The 23,329-nt window shown below is 45.5% G+C and overlaps 1 protein-coding gene across 1 annotated transcript in view; it reads left to right on the forward strand.

Moving 5' to 3' along the window:
* The window catches only part of LOC106611291 (pleckstrin homology domain-containing family H member 1), a 67,555-nt gene extending 47,171 nt beyond the window's left edge, over positions 1–20,384 (forward strand). Inside the window, exons 14-31 of the mRNA XM_045723629.2 lie at positions 1,492–1,602; positions 2,007–2,093; positions 2,833–2,994; positions 4,444–4,524; positions 4,630–4,809; positions 5,619–5,730; positions 6,144–6,256; positions 9,213–9,389; positions 10,123–10,220; positions 10,611–10,788; positions 11,834–11,989; positions 12,184–12,281; positions 12,375–12,516; positions 12,817–12,962; positions 13,137–13,266; positions 13,594–13,677; positions 15,712–15,858; positions 17,581–20,384. Coding sequence (XP_045579585.1) covers positions 1,492–1,602; positions 2,007–2,093; positions 2,833–2,994; positions 4,444–4,524; positions 4,630–4,809; positions 5,619–5,730; positions 6,144–6,256; positions 9,213–9,389; positions 10,123–10,220; positions 10,611–10,788; positions 11,834–11,989; positions 12,184–12,281; positions 12,375–12,516; positions 12,817–12,962; positions 13,137–13,266; positions 13,594–13,677; positions 15,712–15,858; positions 17,581–17,790 — 2,412 coding nt within the window. The 3' untranslated portion in view covers positions 17,791–20,384. The remainder of the gene's footprint in view (positions 1–1,491; positions 1,603–2,006; positions 2,094–2,832; positions 2,995–4,443; positions 4,525–4,629; positions 4,810–5,618; positions 5,731–6,143; positions 6,257–9,212; positions 9,390–10,122; positions 10,221–10,610; positions 10,789–11,833; positions 11,990–12,183; positions 12,282–12,374; positions 12,517–12,816; positions 12,963–13,136; positions 13,267–13,593; positions 13,678–15,711; positions 15,859–17,580) is intronic.
* Positions 20,385–23,329: the final 2,945 nt, after the last annotated feature.

Below are 23,329 nucleotides of genomic sequence, written 5' to 3' on the forward strand. Positions count from 1 at the left end.
GCCAAGTGGGAGGTGTTGAGACTTCTAGCTCAATCAGGAAAAGGAAAAAATAATATATATATATATATATATAAATAAATAAAAGAGAAGCAAATGGGTCTGATGTGTTCAATTAAATGGGGAACGAGTGATTTCTTTAAGTTTCTTAGATGCTCAGATATGTTACGTTATGTGTGCATGCGCAGCTTCACTAGGGACTTAAATTACAGCACCTGGTAATCACTTGACCGCAGACAATCATCAGGAGCACACAGCCCGTTGGTATGTAACTGCGAACTACTCAGTCTAGCATTAATGTTTAAGTCACTTATATGTTTGTGCACTGAACGTTTACCTCACTGTGTCGGTGTTAGTTGGCCGGTGTCACGTCCTGACCAGTATAAGGGTTATTTGTTATTGTAGTTTGGTCAGGACGTGGCAGAGGGTATTTTGTTTATGTGGTTCGGGCTGGTGGTGTATGTAGTAGGGTGTTTGATTTATTATTTCCGGGTTTTGGTCTATGTTCTATGTTTTGTATTTCTATGTTCTTTCTGGGTTGTTGTATTTCTATGTTTATGTTGATGGGGGGTTGGGCTCTCAATTGGAGGCAGGTGCTTTCTCGTTGCCTCTGATTGAGAGTCCTATATATGGGTAATTGTTTGGTTTGGTGTTGTGGGAGATTGTTTCTTGTTTTGCATGTGTGAGTGTGACAAGACTGTTTTGTTGTTCATGCGTTCTTTTTGTTATTTTGGTGTTCTCTTGATTTAAAATAAATACAAGATGAGCATCCACATTCCTGCTGCGTTTTGGTCCTCTATTCCCGACGACAACCGTTACAGCCGGGAGTAACTTGTAGCTCGCTGGGTGCGGTAGCTCAGCGACCCAGATGCTATATAGCATTAGGCTATTATTATCAGCCATTTGCATTGTGCTGATTGTTCGGCGCACTCTGCTGGTTTCTGGTGGCGGTGGTGATAGCGGTGGTTTGGTTCAGTGATCCATGGTGGAGTGCCGCATTATGTTGCGTTTGTGCGTGTGTAAATCCTTTGGACAAGGCATGTGGTGGCATGGGTTCTGTGTCCTGTGACAGCGTCCATAACAACCTGGGACGGCAGAGTCACTGTGCGCATGCTCCTCTGGCGCTGGGCATTCTGGGTGATGTAGTCGGTGCTGTTTTAAGAGAGATTTGCCACATCTTTGATGGTGTTGCAGGCTTATTTGATTTTCATTATTTACATTATTATTATATTACTTGAATAATATATAATATATCTGAATAATATATTGTCATTATTTGTTTGATGTAATTCACGGTTTATGACCTGTGGTCATTTGACTTAAAATAAAATTAAGGACAAAACACGAGTCCTGACATTGTGTGCTTCCTGGTGAGCCTTTTCGGAGGGCTAAATAACGAAAAATCCGAACACTATCCAAGCCAGCAAAGTATGGGTGAGGTTGGCACGACAGTGTGAAAATGGTGAGTCATGTGCTGTGTGTCCACATGTACAGGAGATGCTGGAGAAGTCAGGTTACCTGCTGAAGATGGGCAGTCAGGTTAAAGCCTGGAAGAGACGCTGGTTCATCCTGAGGAATGGAGAGATCTTCTACTACAAGTCTCCGGTGAGTCTCCACGCGTCGTCACTATCTGCTTGATCACTGTCTTCTCTGACAGAATTATTACAGTGACAGTAAATCGCCAGCCTTGGCTTTATACCTGTTCAAAAAAACACACAACAGGTGTGCACCCTTTCAGTTTGTTTACCAACTCATAGAAGTAGTAGAAGAAGAAAATGGACTACTTCAAAATGGAGATGGGCTCAATGGCGCTGCCCGTGCTCTCACAGATGCCATCATGGGACCGATACAGTAATGCAATGTCTAAGTCTATGGCTGAATCAGTTAAGTTACAACTGGGGTTGGTTCGAAAACGCACAGGAGGGTATTTCTCCAGGGACACGGTTGGAGAGCCATGGTTTATTCTGTATTGCCATCTCCTTCCTATGGTCTTTGTCCTGGTCTTTCAGAGCGATGTGATACGGAAGCCTCAGGGTCAGATGGAGCTGAACTCTTCCTGTCGGATTGCCCGTGGAGAAGGAGCACAGACCTTCCAGGTGAGTGACAGTGATGAGCAGTGGAGGCTGCTGAGGGGAGGACGGTTCATAATAATGGCTGGAATGGAGTCAATGGAGTGGTATCAAACACATCAAACATGTGGTTTCCATGTGGTTGATAAGGACTCCATTCTGGCCATTATTATGAGCCATCCTGCCCTCAGCAGCCTCCACTGGGGAAGAGGGGTTTAATCTACTGTTACTGCTAGTTCAGCCACTTTCACCCCCAGAAGTAAATTGAGTTAGCTAGTTCGTTAGCACACGCAACATTTGGTTGTGGGTTCTGGGATTACTGGTACACACACACACACATCCTGCCCTACCATCCCTAGCACCAAACTGGGTAAAAATGAACGTTGCAGCCTGAAGAGAGATCATCAGGTATGGAATGTTGTCTTCTGCAGCTGTTACTCATCTCTACTAACCTGGGGATGCTATTTTTGCCCACTCAGAGTGTGTGTGTGTGTTCTTACGTACGTGCATGTGTCTGTCTGTCCCTACCTGCCTGTCTGTCTTTATAGGCACGTATTCACCCTGCTCTAATCTTCTCCTGCTCTAATCTTCTCCTGTTCTAATCTTCTCCTGCTCTAATCTTCTCCTGTTCTAATCTTCTCCTGCTCTAATCTTCTCCTGTTCTAATCTTCTCCTGTTCTAATCTTCTCCTGCTCTAATCTTCTCCTGTTCTAATCTTCTCCTGCTCTAATCTTCTCCTGTTCTAATCTTCTCCTGCTCTAATCAGTTGATAACAGAGAAGAAGACATTCTTCCTGGCGGCTGACTCTCCCAACATCTTGGAGGAGTGGATCAGAGTTCTACAGAACATCTTCAAGGTCCAAGCCAGCAGCCCCGTCGCCATGGAGACCACCACCGCCAAACCCACCGTGAGGGGCTGGCTCACTAAGGTCAGGGGACACTGGGCTGGGCCTAAGAGATGAGAAACAGACAACATGTTTAGGGGGATTGGCCTTAGCAAGATGAGGTACAGAAGAGCTTATTTTGATCACATAATGATTGCGTTGGGACAAGGAAATCCCAGCCGGCCAAACCCTCCCCTAACCTGGACGAAGCCTGGGATCGAACCTGGGTCTGTAGTGGCGCCTCAAGTACGGCAATGCAGTGCCTTAGAACGCTGCGCCACTCGGGAGGCCCCCAAAACACACAGTTTTAATGGAAACTTTTAACTTGCCTTTTAAATGGAAGCTTTTAACTTGCCTTTTAAATGGAAGCTTTTAACTTTAACTCTTATTACAAAGGCAATACAAAAATATAGCTATTCTCACCCAATATAGAGATCGATTATATCAACAATATGTTTCTTATTAGGACACTAAAGTTTAAACTAGCCATTCTTCCCACTGTAAGAAAAAGAGACTGTAACAGATTGTCAGTATGGTTGAGACTGGGGCTAGGAGACCCTAAGATCACAGAGGTGTGTCTGTCAGTATGGTTGAGACTGGGGCTAGGAGACCCTCTAAGGTCACAGAGGTGTGTCTGTCAGTATGGTTGAGACTGGGGCTAGGAGACCCCTAAGGTCACAGAGGTGTGTCTGTCAGTATGGTTGAGACTGGGGCTAGGAGACACTCTAAGGTCACAGAGGTGTGTCTGTCAGTATGGTTGAGACTGGGGCTAGGAGACCCTAAGGTCACAGAGGTGTGTCTGTCAGTATGGTTGAGACTGGGGCTAGGAGACCCTAAGGTCACAGAGGTGTGTCTGTCAGTATGGTTGAGACTGGGGCTAGGAGACCCTAAGGTCACAGAGGTGTGTCTGTCAGTATGGTTGAGACTGGGGCTAGGAGACACTCTAAGATCACAGAGGTGTGTCTGTCAGTATGGTTGAGACTGGGGCTAGGAGACCCTCTAAGATCACAGAGGTGTGTCTGTCAGTATGGTTGAGACTGGGGCTAGGAGACCCTAAGGTCACAGAGGTGTGTGTGTGACGGCTGACTGACAGATTAACTATCTCTTCATGTAAAGAGGCTTTGATCTCTACACTATGACGTTATGCACCTCAGAACTCTGAAGTGATGTACTGTTGGTTCACTACCTCTCTCTCTGCATATTTGAACTTCGACCCTGATGAAGAGATGTACAGCTAGGATTATGAGTCATGAGATGAAGCCAGTGGTCCACACACATCCACTCTCTACTGCAGCCTGCTGTTCAAATGAGAAATATGCTGTACAGTCTGACTGGTATTGAATCTATAAACCTCACACATTCTCCTCTGTCTCTCTCAATCTCTCTCTCTCGCGCTCTCTCTCTCTCTCTTCTCCATGCTCTCTCTCTTCTCTGTCTCTCGCTCTCCCTCTATCTCTCTTCTCTTTCTCTCACACTCTGTCGCATCTCCTCCAGGTGAAGCATGGCCACTCTAAGCTGGTATGGTGCTCTCTGGTCAGCAAGGTCTTCTACTATTACAGGAACCAGGATGACAAGGTTCAAATTCCTTCTTTTCTCCAGCGTCATTACTGTTATAGTACAGTATAACTGAATATCATTCTCTAACTGTGTGTGTGTGTGTATGTGTTTGTCACGTCTCAGCTCCCCCTAGGCCAGCTGCGGATGCGTGAGGCGGTGGTGGAGGAGGTGGACAGGTCATGTGACTCTGACGAGGACTACGAGGCCGGTGGGCGTGGCTTCTTGTCATCTCACTGTACCCTAGTGGTCCACCCCAGAGAGCAGAGCCCCACCTACCTGCTCATAGGCACCAAGCAAGAGAAGGTACAGCACCCCTAAACTACACTACCCATATACCCCCTCACTGCAAGAGAAGGTACAGCACCCCTAAACTACACTACCCATATACCCCCTCACTGCAAGAGAAGGTACAGCACTCTAAAACTACACTACCCATACACCCTTTCACCTGCTTGCTCATAGGTACCAAGCAAGAGAAGGTACAGCACCTGTAAACTACACTACCCATATACCCCCTCGCTGCAAGGGAAGGTACAGCACCCCTAAACTACACTACCCATATACCCCCTCACTGCAAGAGAAGGTACAGCACCCCTAAACTACACTTCCCATACACCCCATCACCTACTTGCTCATAGGCACCAAGCAAGGGAAGGTACAGCACCCGTAAACTACACTACCCATATACCCCCTCGCTGCAAGAGAAGGTACAGCACCCGTAAACTACATTACCCATACACCCCTTCACCTACCTGCTCATAGGCACGAAGCAAGAGAAGGTACAGCACCCGTAAACTACACTACCCATACACCCCTTTACCTACCTGCTCATAGGCACGAAGCAAGAGAAGGTACAGCACTCTAAAACTACACTGTACACCTCTTCACCTACCTGCTCATAGGTACCAAGCAAGAGAACAAACAGTACTCTAAAACTACACTACCTATACACCTCTTCACCTACATGCTCATAGGTACCAAGCAAGAGAATGTACAGTACTCTAAAAATACACTTATTCAAACACCCCTAATTTCCCATAATTGTAAGTTACAACCCACAGACACATTGACACTTACCTGTTTCCATTATCTCCTCCATCCTTCCTGTCCAGGACACCTGGCTGTACCACCTGACAGTCGCAGCAGGCAGCAGTGCCAGCTTCAAGGTGGGCACAGAGTATGAGCAGCTGGTCGGGAACCTCCTAGACGTAGAGGGAGATCCAGGTAAGTCATCTAATCATTCAACTCAGTCTGTCTGTCTGTCAACACCAAAGACAAGTACACTACTTGAGAAGGTTCATGTCTAACAAGGCGACAAGGAGTGCCTTGAAGATAGACTAGTGGTTAACAGACTGGTCTAACACCTGCTATACTGTATTACATAAGGTTTCAGATTCAGTCAGCAGCTCTTTCATGTTACATTAACCAGGACAGACTACTGAAATCTCTTGATCCAGTCTGCAATCTGCAGATAGTGTTTATGACTGGGCTGAAGTAAGGCTGTTTCTGGTGTGTGTGTGTGTGTGTCTGTCTGTCTGTCTGTCTGTCTGTCTGTCTGTCTGTCTGTCTGTCTGTCTGTCTGTCTGTCTGTCTGTCTGTCTGTCTGTCTGTCTGTCTGTCTGTCTGTCTTCTCTCAGACTCTGCGTTGTGGAGGAGTGAGGCTCTATGTTTCTGTAAAGATGGCCTACGCTCTGCTCTCACCACTCTACCATCTGAAGCTCTGCAGACTGAAGCCCTCAAACTCTTCAAGGTCGGTCCTTTCATTACTTACTCTTCCTTTGTCTTTTTTCAAATCCCTGTGTCTTTCTGTTCTCCTGTCTGCTGATCTGACGGAGACCCCCAGTCTGTCTGTTAGGGGCTTCCCCTTTTCTGTCCATCAAACCCCCCTCTCCTCTTGGATGCGGTCCATGCCCCTCTACCCTACCGCCACTCACAGATCAAAGCCTCGGAGGCTCATTAGAAGTGTGGAAGAGAGATAATGGGTGTGATTATCTCCTGTGATTGAAGCTAAGCGTTCCTCTAGTCCTTGTTCTTGTTGGGGGGTCAGAGACAGTCTCTGTGGATGTAATAGTGGAGGAGGGAGTGGGACAGACAGCACAGTGGGATTGGGACAGGGGAAGGGAGTGGGACATGGGCGGGGAGTGGGACAGGGAATGGGACAAGAATAGGGAGTGGGACGTGGACAGGGAGTGAGACAAGGACAGGGATGGGATGGGGAGTGTGACAGGGAGTGAGACAAGGACAGGGATGGGATGGGGAGTCTGACAGGGAGTGGGACAAGGACAGGGATGGGATGGGGAGTGTGACAGGGACAGGGAGTGAGACAAGGACAGGGATGGGATGGGGAGTGTGACAGGGACAGGGAGTGAGACAAGGACAGGGATGGGATGGGGAGTGTGACAGGGACAGGGATGGGATGGGATGGGGAGTGTGACAGGGACAGGGAGTGAGACAAGGACAGGGATGGGATGGGATGGGGAGTAATGAAGTGGATCTGGAGGAGGATGGATCTTGACCTTGATGTATCCTGTTCCTCTCTTTTCAACTGGGCCTCCCAGTCCACCTCACCCCTCCCCTTCTCTCTATGCTTTAGTGAGTTCTCCCTCTTCCCCATATTTTGGGTTGTTTTTGTCTGATTGGTGCTACATACAGTATGTAGATGAATAGAGCTCACTCACAACCCTTTAAAGTCTCTGTTCCTGTTGAAATATTTTGAACATGCACCTTTCCTTCTGTCCTCCCCTTCTTTGAAGTATAGTCCCTGATGTGACAGAGCTGTTAGTGAAAGATGTCATGACACAGTATTCATACAGAGCCTTGATCATAGTAACATTTTCCTGTTCCCCTCAAGCAGTGACAGACTAGTTTTACAGCTTCCTCCTGACTTGGATGAACCTGTCAAACTTGGAATGTGTTTCCAAGTAGGAAACACATTCAAGTTTGTGCATGCAGGGCCGGGCCGCCCATTAGTTGCCTATGGCAGCAGATTGACGAGGGTGGCGTTTTCCCAGCCAAACGGACCAACACATGAATCAACACAAAAAAAACTCACATGATTCTGCCCAAAAACAATGACAATTTCTCTAAACCACTGGCATATGGGCTTTTTAGGTGAGCGCCAATGGCACCCTTTGATAAGCAGTGCCTACTTTGTCAAAGACGGGGACGCAAAATATCAATCTTGTCCATTCCCAGCTCTATAATGTAGTCTAAACAACTACCTCTTCCCCTACTGGATTTATTTAGTTATTTATTTTGCTCCTTTGCACCCCATTATTTCTATTTCTACTTTGCACTTTCTTCCACTACAAATCTACCATTCCAGTGTTTTACTTGCTATGTGGTATTTACTTTGCCACCATGGCCTTTTTTTTGCCTTTACCTCCCTTATCTCACCTCATTTGCTCACATTGTATATAGACTTATTTTTCTACTGTATTATTGACTGTATGTTGTTGTATGTGTCGAACTGCTTTGCTATATCTTGGCCAGGTCGCAATTGTAAATGAGAACTTGTTCTCAACTTGCCTACCTGGTTAAATAAAGGTGAAATAAAAAATATTGATAGACTACATTGCAGTATGACTGCACAGAGCCACTGATCTACATGTCAACCTTCGCAAAATACATCCGAAATAACAACTCATTATAATAATTGATTTAATTAGAGCGCTTTTCTCACACCCAAAAGTGATCATGATTAGTGATTATGTGACCAAGACTAGACATCATGTGATCAAGACTAGACATCATGTGATCAAGACTAGTGATCATGTGATCAAGACTAGTGATCATGTGACCAAGACTAGTGATCATGTGACCAAGACTAGTGATTATGTGATTAAGACTAGTGATTATGTGACCAAGACTAGTGATTATGTGATTAAGACTAGTGATTATGTGATTAAGACTAGTGATTATGTGATTAAGACTAGTGATTATGTGATTAAGACTAGTGATTATGTGATTAAGACTAGTGATTATGTGATCAAGACTAGACTAGTGATCATGTGATCAAGACTAGACTAGTGATCATGTGATCAAGACTAGTGATCATGTGATCAAGACTAGTGATTATGTGATCAAGACTAGTGATTATGTGATCAAGACTAGTGATTATGTGATCAAGACTAGTGATTATGTGATCAAGACTAGTGATTATGTGATCAAGACTAGTGATTATGTGACCAAGACTAGTGATTATGTGACCAAGACTAGTGATTATGTGACCAAGACTAGTGATTATGTGACCAAGACTAGTGATTATGTGACCAAGACTAGTGATCATGTGACCAAGACTAGTGATCATGTGATCAAGACTAGTGATCATGTGACCAAGACTAGTGATCATGTGACCAAGACTAGTGATCATGTGATCAAGACTAGTGATCATGTGATCAAGACTAGTGATTATGTGATCAAGACTAGTGATTATGTGACCAAGACTAGTGATTATGTGACCAAGACTAGTGATTATGTGACCAAGACTAGTGATTATGTGATCAAGACTAGTGATTATGTGATCAAGACTAGTGATTATGTGATCAAGACTAGTGATTAAGACTAGTGATCATGTGATCAAGACTAGTCATCTGCCCCTTGCTTAAACTGATCCCCATGAACATGCTGCTTCTATTGTTTCTCAACATATATCACGATCATTGCAGGTAAAACCCTCATCCCTCTTTCATCCTTCCTTTCTTCAGTCCTGTCAGCTGTTCATCAACGTACTGGTGGAGTCTCCCTCCATTGACTACCACATGTCCCTGGCCCAGAATGCATTGCAGGTGTGTCTGACGCACCCAGAGCTCCAGAACGAGATGTACTGTCAGCTGATTAAACAGACCAACCGCCGCACACCACACAACTCCTCTCTCACTCAGGTACGTTACACACCACAACTCCTCCCTCACTCAGGTACGTTACACACCACAACTCCTCCCTCACTCAGGTACGTTACACACCACACAACTCCTCCCTCACTCAGGTACGTTACACACCACACAACTCCTCCCTCACTCAGGTACGTTACACACCACACAACTCCTCCCTCACACAGGTACGTTACACACCACAACTCCTCCCTCACTCAGGTACGTTACACACCTCAACTCCTCTCTCACTCAGGTACGTTACACACCACAACTCCTCTCTCACTCAGGTACGTTACACACCACACAACTCCTCCCTCACTCAGGTACGTTACACACCACACAACTCCTCCCTCACTCAGGTACGTTACACACCACAACTCCTCCCTCACTCAGGTACGTTACACACCTCAACTCCTCTCTCACTCAGGTACGTTACACACCACAACTCCTCCCTCACTCATGTCGGCATAAGCCTGGCCCTGAAGCTCAAATTACCCCCTAGTCCCTACCCCCTAGTCACTTCTGAGAGGATGCAATAGGTATGAGTAATATGACTACAATAACAGCTGGTCTTTCAGAAGCAAAGAGGGAGGTTCAACATAATTGCTTATTCCTCCCACTTATCACTTTGTATCTAGGGATGTTGTGTTACCTGTCATAGCTAGTTTTTTTCTCAGGTATTGTTTACATTGTAGTGATCTGCCTGTCTGTCTGTCTGTATGTCTGTCTGTCCTCTCCTCAGTGCTGGCAGCTGTTGGCTGTGTGTGTGGCTCTCTTTCTGCCTCAGCAACACTTCCTGTGGTACCTCAGACAGTATCTGCAGCGTCATGCAGACCCCAGGTACACACACACCATCCTTACTTTCCTGAGCAGAAAACATCAAACCTTCACAATGATGACCTCTCTCTCCCTCTCTCCCTCTCTCCCTGTCTCGCTGCATCTCTGTCTCACTCACTCTCTCTCTGCATCTCTCTCACTCTTTCTCTTTCGCTCTCTCACTCTGTCTCTCTGCATCTCTCTCGCTCTCTCTCTGCATCTCTCTCGCTCTCTCTCTCTCTCTCTCACACACGCGCGCGCGCGCGCGCGCGCGCTGTCTGTCTGTCTGTCTGTCTGTCTGTCTGTCTGTCTGTCTGTCTGTCTGTCTGTCTGTCTGTCTGTCTGTCTGTCTGTCTGTCTGTCTGTCTGTCTGTCACACTCTATCTCTCTGCATCTCTGTCTCCATGTGTGTAGGAGTGAGGTGGGGAAGTATGCAGTGTACTGTCAGAGGTCTGTAGAGCGTACCCTGCAGAATGGAGAGAGAGAGGCCAAACCATCACGTATGGAGGTCCTGTCTATCCTGCTGAGGAACCCTTACCACCACTCACTACCCTTCAGCATCCCTGTCCACTTCAAGAACATCACCTACCAGGTAACACAGACACACACCTACCAGGTAACACAGACAAACTCACCTTCCAGGTAACACAGACACACACTTTCCAGGTAACACACACACACTCACCTACCAGGTAACACAGACAAACTCACCTACCAGGTAACACAGACAAACTCACCTACCAGGTAACACAGACAAACTCACCTACCAGGTAACACAGACAAACTCACCTACCAGGTAACACAGACACACTAACCTACCAGGTAACACAGACACACTAACCTACCAGGTAACACAGACACACTAACCTACCAGGTAACAGACACACTAACCTACCAAGTAACAGACACACACCTACCAGGTAACCCACACACACTAATCTACCAGGTAACCCACACACACTCATCTACCAGGTAACACAGACACACTAACCTACCAGGTAACACAGACACACTAACCTACCAGGTAACACAGACAAACTCACCTTCCAGGTAACACAGACACACACCTACCAGTTAACCCACACACACTCACCTACCAGGTAACACAGACAAACTCACCTACCAAGTAACACAGACACACTTACCTACCAGGTAACACAGACAAACTCACCTGCCAGGTAACACAGACACACACCTACCAAGTAACACAGACACACTAACCTACCAGGTAACACAGACACACTAACCTACCAGGTAACACAGACACACTAACCTACCAGGTAACACAGACAAACTCACCTACCAGGTAACACAGACACACTCACCTACCAAGTAACACAGACCCTCACATACCAGGTAACACAGACAAACTCACCTACCAGGTAACACAGACACACTCACCTACCAAGTAACACAGACCCTCACCTACCAGGTAACACAGACACATTTCAGTAATCTTTCTTCAGTGAGCCCTCCTGTCCAGTCCTGTCTCCTAGGTGGTGGGGTTCAATAGTTCCTCCACCCACACAATCACACATCCGCATGCACACAAACACACACACAACCACAGAGTCACACACAGTCACACAAACTTGTCATTCATGCCATGTCTCAGTGACCCCCATCCTGTCCTTTAGGTGGTAGGATTTGATGGCTCCACCACAGTAGAAGAGTTCCTGAGCACCCTGACCCAGAGAGTGGGCATGAGGAAACCTCACCTGTCAGGCTTCGCTCTCTTCACTGACGACCCCTCAGGGAGAGACCTGGAACACTGCCTGCAGCCCAGCGTCAAAGTACGTGTGGACCAACACTCGCTCATGACTGTAGCCGACCATGCAGCACACACAACCTCACGTGTTAGTGCCTGTGACTAAGTAGAAGACAGTAAACAGAGGGGTAGAGTGGAATCAGAACATGGATTAGGGAATAATGTACAAGGGACCAGGGTCTGCCTGTTAACTGATTGACCTCTCACCCCTGCCAACAGATCTGTGATGTCATCTCCAAGTGGGAACAGGCCCTGAAGGAACTGCATCCTGGGAAATACGAGGGCACACGCATTGTCCGTCTGATGTACAAGAGCAGGTAGGCTTGACCTTGTTTTAGTTGACTCCATCCATAGAGATGAAGACCAGCTGCTGACATCATGCGTTGACCAGTGTGCTGTCTGTTGTGTAGGTTGTGTTTCCGGGCCCAGGCTAAAGGAGAGACAGAGCGTGAGCGCCTCCTGCTGGCCTACCAGGTGAATGATGAGGTCCACCAGGGACACTTCCCTGTCAACAAGGAGCTGGCTCTGGAGGTGGCTGCTCTCATGGCACAGGTGGGTAGTGGTTTTGGAGAGGAGAGGGGCATTATGGGTACTACAGGTAGAATGGAGGGGACTGACGGGGGCAGTATGAGGGGTACAGGTGTGTGTGTCTTGGGTTATGCTGTGTGAACAGCAGATGATATACCTGCACGTTAAGGTTTGTCTGTGACCACAATGGTCTTTCACCTTATTGTGTAATTTTCTATTATTTTGTTTTTGCACACGTGTGTTTTTAAAATTGTCAGACAAAAATGACTACAAATAGAAAACTGTATAATAAAACAAATAGTTAAAATGAGCCTCCCTCCCCAGGTGGAACATGGGGATCTGGACCGTCCAGCCCCCCCCTCTGCTAGCTGCAGCTCTCCTCAGCCCAAAAGCCAACAAATCCTCCTACAGGCCCTGGGACGCTTCTACCCCAAGCACTACAAACAAGACTGCAGCATGGACCAGCTCAGGTAATACTGGAAACACATACACCCATGCACGCACGCACGCACACACACATGCACGCACGCACACACACACACACACTTGACAAAAAGGGAGCTGAATTTACTTTCCTGTTATTTATTCAATAATGAGTTATAAACTACTTACAAATTAATAATTGATCCTCTTTCACCCGTCAGAGATCTATCGGAGCGTCTGGCCACTAAGTGGTCAGTCCTGCGCGGCTGCAGTGCCTCAGAGTGTGTCAGAATCTACCTGACCGTTGCTAGGAAGTGGCCGTTGTTCGGTGCCAAGCTCTTCCATGCTAAGGTTAGTGGGAATGGAACAAGACTGAAAAAACATTCCAGCTTTCCTGAATCTGTATTCTACCAGAAGTGTCCCGTATAGAGTGTATGTGTGCTGTATGTTTACAGCTTTAGCTGAATCTGAGTTCGGTGTCTCCAGCGACTTGGAAGATATCTCTATAATCAAATAGATGTTGTGGTCCTCTTTCCTTTTGAAAGGCCTACTATTTCAGTATTTACTCAGAGCAGAGCCCCATTCCAATAGAAACCTATGTTAATGCAGATATACCTGTATCTAGTATTATCTGTGTGTCTACAAAAGTCCATACCTCTCCCCTGTCTCTGTCTGCAGCCTTTACCCCCGTCGTCTGTAGAGCAGTCCCAGGTCTGGCTAGCTGTCAATGAGGATGGACTGTGTGTGCTTGACTATACCATGGTAAGTGTCTGTTTAGGTAGCTGTTTGTACGTCTGCTTCCTTAGCGCATTTACCATAGTTCAAGTGATGATTCAAAGGTTTCATACCATGCTGGCCTAAAATCCAACTAATTAGTGGTATTACTGGTACTAAATGTGTCCAGAAGAGGGCGTATTTCAGTGATTCAGTAGTGATCAAGGGACTGCCATCAGAAGTGAGCTCTAGATATCTGAATAGAATATTTCAATTTCATTACTAATTATGAAAACAAAATAAAAGCCAAGGCAGCAACCTCTCAGAATCCAACCAGACTTTTATTGTTTTGTTATTCTCTTTTTTTTTCAGGTTAAAAAAGTATTTGATTCAGAGCACTCAAACTTAATGTTTGGGATTTATTTTTACAAGTCTTTACCATTGTGGCTGTGGCCAAGACACAGAGACAGAGACTTGTTGAACTACTGGTGTGGAATGATTTTCTGCTACAACGTTTGAAACACCAGATCCCCACAGGGAAACAGAAACTGGCCAACGCTAACCTCTGATTTGATACTCATACCCGGGTTCATATACTATTTGAAATAATTTCAAATACTTAAGCGGGACTTGATTGACCTTGCCTGGGTTAAAGGAAACAATAGAAAATATCAAAAAGTGCCAATCCCGCCCATCTGGCACTCCTGGCAGGCTAGAACAAACACTTAATGTATTTGAAAGATTTAAAATAGTATTTGAACCCAGGTCTGGGTCTACCCGAGAGATCCAAACGCTGACTGAGATATAAACAAAGTTAGACCTAAAACACTATAATTATCTTACCCTTATTCCTCCAAGTCATTTCTGGTTTGGCGTCTTTTCATGCTCCAATACATTCACTAGTTCTTAGGGACATTCAAAATAAAGCAGCAGAAATAATGTTATGCTGCTACATTGCTTCTTGCTGAATTTGCCTTTGAGAAAACAATAACAAGAAACACATTTCCAAATCAAGGATCTTGTGGCCTGTATCAGGAAGAGAGATGACATGTAGAATGTATTATACAAGAGACAAAATTCACAATTCGACAACACAACGACAGAGTCATGTCTGAAGTGTAAAACTAATAATGATTCAATAATCCATGCTTTCTGGGAACGCTACGAAGACCAGAGGTTGTGGGTGGAGCTAGAAAGTTGGCTGTCAGAATATTACAATGTAAATACACTTTTAATCAGTCTGTCTGGACATTTTCAGACATGGCATATGGGGGTGTCGTGAGATACACAATGGGCTGGACAATTCTCTTCTCATCACTCATCTTGAAAAAACGTATACTAAAAACTTGGAAGTCAATCAATCCGCCATCATTAACACAATGGAAAAATCAGCTTTTTTATTGAAATAGCATGGGCGATCGAGAAACGAATTGGTACAATTTAAGGCCAAGTGGCAAACAATAATGCAGGCACTAGGGATGGAGGTGTGACCAGGCACCAGGGATGGAGGTGTGAGCAGGCACTAGGGATGGAGGGGTGACCAGGCACTAGGGATGGAGGTGTGACCAGGCACTAGGGATGGAGGTGTGACCAGGCACTAGGGATGGAGGTGTGACCAGGCACTAGGGATGGAGGTGTGACCAGGCACCAGGGATGGAGGTGTGACCAGGCACCAGGGATGGAGGTGTGACCAGGCACCAGGGATGGAGGTGTGAGCAGGCACTAGGGATGGAGGTGTGAGCAGGCACCAGGGATGGAGGTGTGAGCAGGCACCAGGGATGGAGGTGTGAGCAGGCACCAGGGATGGAGGTGTGAGCAGGCACTAGGGATGGAGGTGTGAGCATGCGGGTCTGGGCAGAGGGGACGTAGTCCTTGTTTGTGTCTGTCTGTAAGTTGTTGTTTGTATGTCCAAGTTTGTTTTTGGAGTGTAAAAAACCCCAAAACAAATATGAAAAAATAAATATTAATAAGAAAGGAAGAGACATGATACAGACACTACTGAACAGAACCAAACCAAAAGTGAACAGAAATGAACAGTTTGGTCTTTTAAACAACTGAAATAAATAATCCTTTCCTTTACAGCACCCTCTGGTCACCTACTCCTACCAATCAGTGATCACCTTTGGCGGTTGCCGTGACGACCTGATGGTGGTAGTGAGCCAGACCAAAGAACAGGGTGGAGGGAAGAAGAGTGTGGAAAAACTGGTCTTCGCATTGCCCAAACCCAAGGTAAAGTCTCTATAGTCTTCTCTATGGCAAAACCCAAGGTAAAGTCTCTATAGTCTTCTCTATGGCAAAACCCAAGGTAAAGTCTCTATAGTCTTCTCTATGGCAAAACCCAAGGTAAAGTCTCTATAGTCTTCTCTATGGCTAAACCCAAGTTAAAGTATAGTCTTCTCTATAGCTAAACCCAAGTTAAAGTATAGTCTTCTCTATGGCTAAACCCAAGTTAAAGTATAGTCTTCTCTATGGCTAAACCCAAGGTAAAGTCTCTATAGTCTTCTCTATGGCTAAACCCAAGGTAAAGTCTCTATAGTCTTCTCTATGGCTAAACCCAAGGTAAGGCCATAGAAATGTAATATATTATATTTCTACGGGTAAGGCAGGTTTAAAGTAGGTGGTCTTTACCTCTGGCCAAGTGCAAATGGTCAGTGAAAACTATTAGTGGATAATAATCACCACGGACCACAACAGCTCTGCCAACTTTCAGTCAGCGCTCGGATTAAGTTAAAGTCACACAGTTACTTTGGCTGGATTTTCCAAAGACTGAAAAGTAAAGAGTGGGTGGTGGTGTTGATGTAGGATTTTACTGTGCAGATCAGGGAGCCAGGGTGGTGAGTAAAGGGTGGGTGGTGGTGTTGATGTAGGATTTTACTGTGCAGATCAGGGAGCCAGGGTGGTGAGTAAAGAGTGGGTGGTGGTGTTGATGTAGGATTTTACTGTGCAGATCAGGGAGCCAGGGTGGTGAGTAAAGAGTGGGTGGTGGTGTTGATGTAGGATTTTACTGTGCAAATCAGGGAGCCAGGGTGGTGAGTAAAGGGTGGGTGGTGGTGTTGATGTAGGATTTTACTGTGCAGATCAGGGAGCCAGGGTGGTGAGTAAAGGGTGAGCTCCTGCTATGTGGCTCTGTCCACCTGTCAGTTCAGTGTAGCTCCGAGAGTATATAGGAAGGTTACCCTCATTTCATTTATTTTTATACATTTTCCCAAAAAAATCAAAACCTGTTTTTGCTTTGTCATTATGGGGTATTGTGCATAGATTGATGAGAGAAAAAAACTATTTAATCCATTTTATAATAAGGCTGTAATGTAACAACACATGGAAATAGTCAAGGGGTCTGAATGCTTTCTGAATGCACTGTGTGTGTATATATATATATATATATATATATATATGAAGGTTACCCGCTTCCTTGGGCTGATGTAGAAAGCAGGTTGATTCTCTATTTTATGTGTTCAGCCTCCAAGGAGCCTAAGGGAGGGATTTAAAAAAAACGCAGATAAGTTACCTGTGCACTGAAATTGACTTTAAAAGATGGTTTTGGCTTGAGCCGCCAGTCGTTAATCTGTTTTGGATTGAATCCCGGCCTAAGCATAGAGTCACATTACTACTGTAGGACGTGCTAATAAGGTCCCTCTGTATTCATGTCAGGCAGATCACTATCAAGTCATTTCTATGGTTTTCTCATTGGCTTTAAACTGAACTTCAAAATGTGAGCAAATGGGCCTCCAGCTCCCTAGGAGCTAATGAAATACAATAATATCAAATGGTAAAACAATTTCCCCTTCCCTACTCTGTGTACTCCTCTTTCTTTCCCTCCTTCTGTCCTCTCTCGTCACCTTCATCCTCCTCTCATCCTATCCCCCGCCCCTCCACTCTTCTCTCTCTCTTCTCCTTCATCCTTCTCTCCTCCTCCCCCCGCCCCTTCCTCTCTCCCTCCTCTCCTCCCAGATCTTGGAGTTGACTCTGTTGATGGCCAGCTACATTAACTACTGGACGCCCAGCCTCCCTGGCCCCCCTATAGCCCAGCACCAGTCCCCAGGACCCATCTCCCCTCTGGGGCCCCGCGGGGCCGGGACAGGGGCTGCAAAGATGTGGAACTTGGACAGCAGACACTTCCCCTCCATGACTTACACCACCAAGGGTCCCACTCTACTGTGAATATATCAAACAACAACAGCAGCAACAATCAACACCCTTGCTCCAGTTTATCTTCGGGACAAGACGGTTGTGTCCAGTAGGCTCCTTAAAGAAGAAAACAGACTAAAACATGGAGAATCTATACCTGGACCTGTGAAAGAGAGTGCGTAACTGGCGGCAGGAAAGTCAGGCGCAGGAGAGCTAAACTGGGTAATCAACAGAGCAGTTTTATTCATTAAACCACCGGAAACCAGAACAACAAACAAATGGGTACAAAACCCGTCGCGCACCAGAGAAACCGTGCACATGCACTTACAATAAACAATTCCGCACAAAGACATGGGGGGAACAGAGGGTTAAATACACAACATGTAATGAGGGAATTGAGACCAGGTGTGTGGGAAGACAAGACAAAACAAAAGGAAAATGAAAAGTGGATCGATGATGTCTAGAAGACCGGCGACGTCGACCGCCGAGCGCCGCCCGAACAAGGAGAGGGACCGACTTCGGCGGAAGTCGTGACAACCTGGTCCAATAATAAATGTTTGTTTTCCATTTCAAAACATTTTTGCTATGGTGTACCCTACTGGACATGACCCAGGACTGAGAAACTACTACAGGCTGTTGTGGTAAAGAGGACATTGCTCCACATATGTTACATCACTGAAAATAGCTGTGGTTCTTCTATGTTATCCTCATCCCCTCTAGCCTGAAGTGGATTCTGCTCCATATACACAGGATGTTTCATTTCTGAGAAGAAAAAAAATGTAACTGTGAAGAAATGGGAAATGGTTCACTTTATATGAAGATGCCGCTCTTCAAATGTTTGCGTTTTAGTCAGTGCTTAATTTAGGAGAAATATGCTCATGTTTGAGGACTATTTGAAAAACAATTGAGCCTTGAAAAGGGACCAATACACACCCTACTTCTTGACCTTGGCTGTCTGGCTGTTATTCACACAGCCTCAACTCTTCCCTGCCACTCGTCTATTCCAGATACTCTGCATACCAAATGGTTCCCTTTTCCTTATATAGTGCACTACTTTTGACTAGGGCCCATGAGGAATAGGGTGCCATTTCACATACCCTCTGTCTTTTTTAAAGGGAAAAAAGCTGTTAAACAAGGAAAGACTATTGATTTATTCTGGCTCTTTGGTACCTAGGAAGATTTACGTATTCCTTAAACGATGGAGGCTTGAAGTGGCGCTAACCGGTTTCTGAGGGAATCTATTCGACTACAGAGCACTAGTTGTTGCTCACTACCTTCTCCTGACTGGCTTCTGGAGACGCCGTCACGTTAGAATGACGCTATCTGACGGAAGACAATGCATTAAACCAGTATAAAATACTTATATTCAGACATCAAATTGTACTTGAATTTTTCATCAAGCAATTGCACAACAGGTCTGACTTCTAGATCACAGCAGGCCAGGGCCTGGGGAGGAACAGCCCACTGGGTAAAAACTGGTTTAGTCAATGTTTCCACTACATTTTAAACCCATAAAATCTATGTGATGACATTGAACTGGCATGGGAAACTAATTGGATTTGGAAAAAGTCATCAACTTTTAACCTAAATCAAATGACAAGTTACATTTTTGGGCGATATCACGTTGAATTCACGTTAGTTGACAACTCACCCAAATGTCAATCAAAACTAGACGTTGAACTGATGTCTGTGCCCAGTGGGAGGCAAGGCACTATGACTTATGGTACAACTGATGATGGTAACATTCTGACCAAGTAATGTTTTATAACAATTTTGACCACATACTTTTATTGTGAAGTACAGAGTAACAATCTTTTTTAAGCTGATAGAGAAGAATAGAGATGGAATACAATGTGTCTGTCCGCTGAATGAGGCTTAGTCTGAGATGTATCAACTCATTTGGTGGCATGTTTCTACTCCTCCACTTACTACCTGCCTTGACAACCAGGGTTGGGATCAATTCCATTTCAATTCAATTACACTGAAATTGCAATGTTAATTCCAAATCCAGTTTTCAACATTGCCTTTCAATTAGAGAATTTGAAATGGGAATATCAGTTTACTTCTAGAATTGACTGAATTGAAATGGAATTGACCTCCAGCCTTGTTGACAACAGGGTGGAAGGTACTGTTAATTCAGCCAGGTAGGAATGATTTTAAATGGAGAGATCCAGCCTTGTTGACAACAGGGTGGAAGGTACTGTTAATTCAGCCAGGTAGGACTGAATGGAGAGGTCCAGCCACATAAGAGTGGACTGGTATGATTAGAGCTATTCAAATGTTATTAGTGACTTGAATTGTTTTGGATGAAACCACTGTCTTGGTCATTTTTGTGTTATTTATTTAATTTCCTGGTATTTTGTGGCTTTTTTGTATGCTGAAAATTGGTTGGCAGAACTGTTAAATGTTGAACTGAAATGTTCAAAATGGCCTTGACTTTGTTTGTCTCAAGTAGCTGAATAATTGAACTTGACAGTTTTACGCTGTATGAAAGCTGTATGAATGCTGTATGAAAGCTGTAGAATTGTGAAATAGGGATGTTAGCTCAATGAAACAGATTAGAGACGATGTGCTTAGCTGTTATGAAATGTTGTGTTTTAAAATGAAATAAAAAAAAGTGCATTATATACAGAAGAGTATTTGGCATGGCTTTGACCTATAAACATTTACGCTCAAAATTCTGGTGAATACTAAAGCTCTTACAATATGCTTGTTCCTTTCTCTCGTTATATTTTTTACACACAAACTATCCCCAGACTTTGGCAAATGTACCAGTGTGATGTCAGGTAGGCTATGCGTTGTGCGTCTGATGTAGGGGGGAGGGGGGGTTTGGTAGCTAGGATGCTAGTTGCTCTGACTTGCTTCATCAAAACAGATCAAAGTGGTAATGATATTTTCCTGCCAACAGTATTGCTATAAATCTTTTCTTTTTTTAATGATTTCTCAAAAACTGTTGTTGTAGTTACTCTATTATAAACAAAAATACTCATTGTTGGAAACTCTGCTAACTTGTTGTGCATCATAGGCCCTAGGGCAGGGTTAGACAACCCTGTTCCTGGAGTACCACAGGTCCTGCAGGATGTTGTTCCAACTAGGCACTACACCTGACCAACTGAACTAATTGATCAGTTCAGTGATTGCCTAAATTCAACACACCTTGTCTTCCAGGCCAGTTAAATCCCCAACAAAAGGACCAGGGTTGCCTACCCCTGCCCTAGGCCCTACAGTTGCTCTTCAGGACAAATGTTGAAGAGAGGGGTAGCATGGCTTGTTTGACGTTCCATTCCTTAACATTGCTTATGTTTCTCTATTTTAGCCTTCTGAGATGTTAAATAACGGCTTTAGCTTGATGTGAATTCAAATGAAGTTTTTGAAGCTCTCCAACTCGCAAATTACAGCACAACATAAATAAGTGATGTCCCTTGGTGAATTTATCTGTTTAACTGCATGCCTATTTAAAAAAGCAGGAAGTAGGTGAGCTGGTGATTTTTGGAAAAGTCAGTAGGTCAACAAGTGTAAGCCTACTTTGGAGCAGAAAGTTGGTAAGAGGTTGAGCGAGAGCACTAGAACAAAAACACAGTAGCCTGGGGCCTTCATTTAGTCTGTGACCATGAGCCCTGTGAAGGTAGCCCGCCATTTCCATGGAAACTCTCTAACGTTACCAAAGACAGTCAGACAATTTCTTTTAAAATGTGGACTTCAGGACCCACAAAGATTTTTTTTTAAGTATGTTGCATTGTTTGTTGCCTCTAAAGCAGGGATGGGCAACTTTGATGGCGGTGGGCTCCACAAAAAATCTGAACTCATCATGAGAGGTCGCAGTGGCTTGTGGGTCTGTGTACCCACATCCATACCCACACATGCAGTCAGAGCCCTAGCCTTTTGGTAGTATCATATCTGAGAGAAAGCAACTAACAAAATCAATGGGGGCCCTGGTCAGTTATATGACAATGATTAGGCTACTAGCAGTTTAGACAGCTTGCTATACTAATTTACCAATCTAAAAATGTTTAGCTGACATGGGCTAATTGAGTGAGTGTCAGTCACTGATATAACAGAAAACTGCTGATGCACAACCAAATTTCGAAATTGCACCTTGTGTATTCTCCTATTCTAAATCTCAACAGTAAATTGGGACCCAGACTGAGTTCATTTAAAAAATTAAAAAAACGTTTGGGAATTTAGTCCCCATCCCTGCTCTGTAGTAATTTCTAGGTTAAGCTACATTGCATTAATTTTGTAAATGCAGTTTGTGAGTGCAGGCACTCTGACAGCAGGCTGCTATTTGGCCAAAAATATTAATGTTGTCACGTCCTGACCAGCAGATGGAGCTGTTGTAGTAGTTTGGAGGTCAGGACGTGGCAGTCTTGTGTGTGTGTTTGAATGTTCTGTGTGTCTTGTGACTCCTGATCAGGAACAGCTGGGGATCGTTGTTCCTGATTGGGACTCATATATGTAGGAGTATGTTTGTCACTGGGGTTTGTGGGTGGTTGTTTTTGCACTGCGTTTATAGCCTGCAGAACTGTCACTGTTGTCACCTTTTTGTGTTATTAAGTGGATGCTTTACTCCTTAATTTTAATTAAAGATGAGTATTCACATACCTGCTGCGCCTTGGTCCATTTATGAAGACAGTCGTTACAGAACCACCCACCAAAGGACCAAGCAGCAAAAGAGGAGGAAGCCACTGGAGAGAAAAAAGGAGGAATGGACTTGGGAACAGATCCTGGACGGAGCGGGACCATGGACTCAGGCTGGGGATTATCGCCTCCCGCAGTGGGAGATTGAAGCGGCGAGAGCGGAGAGGCGCTATTACGAGGAGAGAGAGCGCAACGAGCGCGAGAGGCACCCCCAATAATGTTTTTTGGGGGGGCACACGGGTAGCTTGGCCAGGCCAGGGAAGAGCCGTAAGCCAGCTACCCGTGACTACAGGGAGGTGCATATGAGGTGGAGGGCGCCATGTTACGCTGAGGTACGCACCATCTCACCTATACGGACGCACAGCCCAGTTCGCCCAGTACCAGCGCCCCGCAGGTGCCAGGGCAAGGTGAGCATCGAGCCGGAAGGGGTGATGCCAACCCTGCAATCAAGACCGCCAGCGCGCCCTTTCGGTCCGGTGTTTCCCGCTAGACGCACTAGCATGGAGGTGCGTGTCTCCAGGCTGGCACGTCCAATACCAGCCCCACGCATCAGGAGTCTAGTGTGTCAGCCCAGCCTCGCCAGTCAACAGTCACCAGAGCTGCCCGCCAGTCAACAGTCACCAGAGCTGCCCGCCAGTCAACAGTCACCAGAGCTGCCCGCCAGTCAACAGTCACCAGAGCTGCCCGCCAGTCAACAGTCACCAGAGCTGCCCGCCAGTCAAGTCACCAGAGCTGCCCGCCAGTCAACAGTCACCAGAGCTGCCCGCCAGTCAACAGTCACCAGAGCTGCCCGCCAGTCAACAGTCACCAGAGCTGCCCGCCAGTCAACAGTCACCAGAGCTGCCCTGAACTGCCAGAGTGGCCAGAGCTGCCCTGAACTGCCAGAGTGGCCAGAGCTGCCCTGAACTGCCAGAGTGGCCAGAGCTGCCCTGAA

Source organism: Salmo salar, chromosome 09, assembly GCF_965601325.2.
Source record: "Salmo salar chromosome 09, fSalSal1, whole genome shotgun sequence".
Taxonomy (NCBI): domain Eukaryota; kingdom Metazoa; phylum Chordata; class Actinopteri; order Salmoniformes; family Salmonidae; genus Salmo; species Salmo salar.